This window comes from Leptodactylus fuscus, chromosome 2 (assembly GCF_031893055.1).
Source record: "Leptodactylus fuscus isolate aLepFus1 chromosome 2, aLepFus1.hap2, whole genome shotgun sequence".
Classification (NCBI taxonomy): Eukaryota; Metazoa; Chordata; class Amphibia; order Anura; family Leptodactylidae; genus Leptodactylus; species Leptodactylus fuscus.
The window spans coordinates 66,019,714-66,025,962 of record NC_134266.1 but is presented as its reverse complement, the minus strand read 5'-3'; the positions used below and the strand labels follow the sequence as shown (position 1 = coordinate 66,025,962).

At 42.6% G+C, this 6,249-nt stretch overlaps 1 protein-coding gene across 2 annotated transcripts in view; it reads right to left on the bottom strand.

The window, feature by feature from the left end:
• Positions 1-289: 289 nt before the first annotated feature.
• The window catches only part of LOC142194624 (septin-5-like), a 47,804-nt gene continuing 41,844 nt past the window's right edge, over positions 290-6,249 (bottom strand). For both annotated transcript variants that reach the window (XM_075263877.1, XM_075263876.1), the window contains exons 11-12: positions 2,147-2,246; positions 290-789 (exon numbers count right to left, since the gene is read on the bottom strand). In XM_075263877.1, coding sequence (XP_075119978.1) covers positions 730-789; positions 2,147-2,246 — 160 coding nt within the window. In that variant the 3' untranslated portion in view covers positions 290-729. The remainder of the gene's footprint in view (positions 790-2,146; positions 2,247-6,249) is intronic.

Sequence of the window (6,249 nt, the reverse complement as noted above, 5' to 3'; positions counted from 1 at the left end):
GGAGTGGAATTTTCTTACAGACTTCATTTTTACGGCCTCCACTGTGCGTTAAAAATGACACATTATGTATAATCTGTGGGTCAGTATGAAGACAGCGATATCAAATTTATATTGTTTTTATGGTTCTACACCTTAGAAACTTTGAAAAATGTAAAACTTTCTTTCCATCGCCATATTGTGACACCTGCAACTTTTTTATATTCCCAAGTACGCTGCTGTGTAAGGGCTCTTTGATTTCTGTGTATGCCCCCTAGTCCCAAACATCACATGTAGGTGGGGCACAGAGATGAAGCCCTTACTGAGCTCTTGGTAAGGGGTTCACAAATTCCTGGTCGGCTAGTCTGGTCATACAACAATGCTCTACCTTCTCTACTCATATAACTCAACCTGTTGCCTCTATTACTCAAAATTCTTCCTAGGTACATGCTAGGAAATCTCTGATAATGCTGTCCACTAAAATAAATCTAAGGTGACTACGACATGAAACTTTGCTTTAAAAACAATAAAATAGAGAACAAACAGACCCCTTTTTGTGCTGGGACCACAGTGTGCATGCACTGCCTTCCCAAGAAACCTAGATGTGCTTCTTTTACTTAGTAGTCTATGTTCCTCTTTGCAGGCACCATAACTTTCATATATTAGATCTAGGATTTGGTCTTTGAGTGGTAAGAAAGTAAATGGAAAATTCGAGGTATTACGATGAGTATTTGGAGGTGGCACAGCAAAGATTTAATGTGAGTCTTTCATCTGCCGCTGCATCTTCTGTAGGACCTCCTGCATTCTCCGCAACTGGAAAACAAAGTAGAAATTTGATAAAAATTACGAAAATTGCTCAAATCTAATAATGCAAAGGATGTAGTAAATGTGCATGAATTGCTACCGATTAGATTAGACATAACAATATCAAAGTCATTCTACTATGCTATTTTATTAGGGAGTAATAAAATATGCATTAATATGCAAAATGTCCTAACATAATGTAATGAATGGAATTTCTCCTTTAACAAATTTAATCGTACATTGTAATTCAGATAATAAACCCTACTGGTTACATAGTCATATGTAGGGTTGAGCCGATCTTGAGATTTCAGGATAGTTTTTAAAATCCGATTTCTGATCATTTTCCATTCGAACCCAATCCCAATTCCGATCCCAATGCAAGTCAATGGGATTTCTTTAATAATCGAAGTTCGGATTTTAAAAACGATCCTATTCACTACACAGCGTTGTGTCCAAAAATTGAACGCTTTAATTTTTAGACTCCACGCTGTGTAGTGATTAAAAAAAATCCTCTGGCTACTTAGTCCCCCCTGGTGTCCACTTACCTGCACAGATCGCTGCCGCTCCCCGTTGTTCTCGGTCCTCTCCTCTCTCATTCACAGGACTGCAGAGCGCCGTGCGTGCCCCCGCCTCCCTAGGTTAGTATTTGAAATGCTGGGAGTAGGCAGGGCTTGTTGCGGCTTAGGAGAGTGTGGGCGGGTACAGGGCGGGGAGACGTGAATGCATCACTCACGTCTCCCCTCCCAGTACCTGCCCACACTCTCCTAAGCCACAAGCCCCACTTTCTTCCTAGGCCTGTAAATGAGAGAGAACTGGACCAAGTAGAACAGGGAGCGACAGCGGATCTGTGCCGGTAAGTGGACTATTCTGTTTCTTGTGGACTATACGAGTACTATTCTGTTTCCTCCCTGCTGTGCCGTATACTGGACTCTGCTACATCTGCATTACAAGCTCTGTTACATCCGAGATGTAGCAGAGCCAAGTATACGGCACAGCAGGGAGGAAACAGAAGAGTAGTACGCTCCCGTAGGAATGAATGGACTCAGCCAGCGCGCATGGGGTTAAGTGGCCGGACGCTGGCAAAGTCTGCGTTCCGGGTGCATCCATTCATTCCTATGTGAGCGTGCTATTCGAAATGGGAGTTTCGAATAGTACTCGCTCATTTCTAGTAGCTAACATTGTTAGCTTTTCCCACAATGCTTGGCCAGTAGCAAAGCATTGTGGGAAATAACCTCCGACCTCGATCCCGCCTAAAAAGATCGGGATCGGAATTCCGATCGCGATCGTGAAATTTACTCAATCGCCGATTGGAATCCGATCTTTTCCAATCCCGATCGTTCAACCCTGGTGATATGTCATCTCTCACCTCCTCATCTTTCTCTCGGATGAGTTTCATTGTCTCATGATCTGGAGATGGAGGCACGCTGGGAATTGGAAAATCTGTACCACTTTCTCGCGTCAGTTTACTGTAAGAATAGAAGACAAAAAAATATGTGTTTTTCTTTCTTCAAAAGAGAAGATGTTATCCCATACACTGTAATCATTTGTATATGATATAATAACCGTCCTGTAATAATGTTAGCTAATATTCAGATCAGTATCACTGATAAAAAGCCTTTGTCTTGGGACTTTTATTACTTTACTTTTGTTTATGTATTTATTTAGTCTTTATTATTTTTGTTTCTGAATGGTGGTCGAGGGCAAAGGCGTAACTTCGATGGTGCAGAGGTAGCTATAGTTACTGGGCCCTGGACTGTGAAGGGGACCAAAAGGCCCATTTGTTGCATAAATTATGACACTATTCTATATGACTAGGGTTGAGCTGATCTTGAGATTTCAGGATCGTTTTTAACCCCTTAAGGACCAGGCCATTTTTTGGTTTCGCATTTTCGTTTTTCCCTCCTCACATTTCAAGAGCCATAACTTTTTCATTTTTCAGTTCACAGAGTAACATGATGGCTTATTGTTTGCGGGACAAATTGTACTTTGTAATGGCACCATTCAATATGCTGTGCAATGTACTGGGAAGCTGGAAAAAAATTCAGAATGAGGTGCAATTGGAGAAAAAATGCATATGCGCCATTTTCTTATGGGTTTAATTTTTACAGCATTCACTGTTTGGTACAAATGACATGTTACCTGTGTTCTACGTGTCAGTACGAACGCGGTGATACCAAATTTATTTAGTATTTGAAATGTTTTGATACTTTTAAAAAAATTATAAACTTTGCAAAATAGAAAAAAAAATTTGTGTCATCATGTTCTAACACCTGTAACTTTTTCATATTTCCATGTATGGAGCTGGTTGTGGTGTCTTTTTATGCAGGACAAGATGACGTTTCTATTGATACCATTTGGGGAAAGATCTGATGGTTTGATCACTTTTTATTCAATTTTTTATAGGAGGCAAAGTGTTGAAAAAAACGCTTTTTGGCTGTTTTTATTTTTTTTGCCGCTACGCCGTTCGCAGTACGGGATAAATGTTTTAATATTCTAATAGTTCGGGCATTTTGGAGCGCGGGGATACCTAATATGTTTATGTTTAATGTTCTTTAATTACTTTTATAGCTAATCTAGGGAAAGGGGGGTGATTTGAACTTTTATATTTTTTTTATTTTTTTAATACTTTTAAAAACTTTTTTTTTTCTTCTGTTACATTTATGATCAGACCCCTTAGGTACCTTGAAACCTAGGGGGTCTGATCGCTCATACTATTCACTGCAATACTACAGTACTGCAGTGAATAGCAGAATCCCAGCACTTCTATTAGACGATGCCTCTGGCATCGTCTAATAGATCTAGTGCAGAGACAAGCCTGGAAGCCTTCAATAGGCTTCCGGCTGTCATAGCAACCGATCACCGCCCTCTTGTGACGTTCAGGAGGGCGGCGATCGGGGAAACATGGCGGCGCCCATGCCGCCGGCGCCGTTTACACACTGCGGTCACGTTTGACCGCAGTGTGTAAAGGGTTAACAGCAGCGATCGGCTCGGGCACCGACCGCTGCTGTTATTGGCAGGTCCTGGCTGTATGATACAGCCGGCATCTGCCGTGTATGGAGCAAGCTCAGCGTGTGAGCTTGCTCCATACATCCCCATGCGACCCATGACATACAGTTACGTCAAGGGTCGCTAAGGGGTTAAAATCCAATTTTCGATCATTTTCCAAACGATCACGATTGTGAAATTTTCTCGATCGCTGACCGGCATCCGATCTTTCCCAATCCCGATCGCTCAATCCTGGTCAATGCTTCTCTATGGGAAAAGTCACTTTTAGGGTTGAACTGATCTTGAGTTTTCAGGATCATTTTTAACATCCGATTTTCAATCATTTTCCAGTCAATCCCAATCCTGATCGCAATCGTGAAATTTGCTCGATCGCTGATTGGGATCCGATCTTTCCTGATCCCGATCGCTCAACCCAATATATGACACAATGTAGGAAGAGTCCTATTACAATATTTCCATCAGGACCCAGGAGTTTTGAGTTACACCTCTGGTATGAGGGCAGCAAAAGCTATATATAATGGCCCACCATTAGGGCTTATTCAAACATTCGTTATGTGCTGTCCATGTTCTCCAACCCTAAATCCTTACACGCAGTGGTACATCCCATTTCAGGTGAAACTATACATTACATGTAAACTATATACAGGTTTCAGTGCCAAGATACAACACACATTAGACATGAGCTATATACTGTTTCAGTAGTCCCGATGGGATGGTGCATATGGGGACTGAGACGTGCACTTAAGTCTATTGGTCTGTGGAAATGACAGCCAGCACTAGAAAGCGATGCACATGCTGTCACCGACACTGAAAATTATTGCAATTTGTTTAAAAAATGTTTGACATATGTTCTGTGTAAAATACATTTTGTAAAACTTTTGTTATTTGTGTACCATTATTGCCTATCCTTCTATACAGTCAATAATGGATGCCCAAATAAGACCTTGCTAGTGATGGGTGAACCTTGAGAAATTTGTTTTACGGATATTCAAGAGGTTCACCCTCAAGTTTAGTTTGCAAGTGAACTTATTTGGTCCAAACGGGAAGTGTTACTATTATACTATGGGGTTATAGAGTATCAGAGGCAATGGAAATATACAAAACCTCATAGTTAGGGATGAGCTGATCTTGAGATTTCAGGATCGATTTTAAAATCTGATTTCCGATCATTTTCCGTTCAAACCCTATCCCGATCCCAATTCTGATCCTAATGTAAGTCAATAGGATTTTTTTTAATGATCAAAGATAGGATTTTAAAAATGATCCTGTTCACTACACAGCAAAAGTTCAAAAATTGAAGCCTCCACGCTGTGTAGTGATTAAAAAAATCCGCCGGCTACTTAGTCCCCCCCACTTACCTGCACAGAACTGCTGCTGCCTCTTTTCCCGATGTGTACACCATTCCCCGGAGCTCCGGGCCGTTGTACTCTCCTTTCTCTCTTCGCACACCCCCGCCTCCCAGGCTAGTGTGACTGATGCTGGGAGAACGCGGGGCTTCTTGTGGCTTAGGAGAGTGTGGGCGGGTACAAGGCGGGGAAACTTGAGTGCATCACTTACGTCTCCCCTCCCTGTACCCTCCCACTCTCTCCTAAGCCACAAAAAGCCCGCCTACTCCCAGCAGTAACACTAGCCCAGGGAGGCGGAGGCGCGCACAGGCATGCTCTGCCGGCATGCAAAGAGAGAGAGGAGAGAACAACGGCCCAGAGCTCCGGGTAGCGGCAGCGGTTCTGTGCAGGTAAGTCGGTTGAGCGATCGGGATCGGAATTCCGTTCCCGATCTTTTTTAAGCGGCATCGGAACCCGATTGCGATCGTGAAATTTATTCGAACGTCAATCGAGATCCGATCTTTTCTGATTCCGATCGCTCAACCCTACTCATAGTCATATTTTCCCTGGCACCACAGCAGCATTTGGTCCTCTTTCTTAAGTGTTCCTGCTGTACTCTGGCTACCTGATGTCAGTGGTCTGTGATTTTTTTTCATGATTTTGTGTCACCCCATTCTGGCCCAATCACAGGCTTCACAACCACTGAAGGCAGAAGGCACTGAGGACACTCAAAAAAGAAGACAACTGAGCCCAGGAAAGGTGAGTATGAGTGTTTTTTTTCTGCTCATTTCCTGGCATTTGATTATTATAATCTGCAGTCTATAAAGATCCCCAAATATTGATTCTTCTGTAGCGATCCCCCCAAAATTTTTTACACTTCTCTAAGGCCCTTTTCACATCTGCATTCAGGATTCCGTTTGGGAAATCTGCTTGGGGACTCCCAGAATGGAAACCTATACTCATTAAACCCACAGACCCCATAGACTATAATGGGGTCCATGTGGTTTCTGCACGAAACATGTGGAGAGAAAGTCCTGCAAGCACTACGGAAACCCGAACGCAGGTCTGCATCAGACCACAGCCCTTGCTAATAGAGGTCATAGACATAGTCTTAAAATGTGCCAGATTTATCACAGTG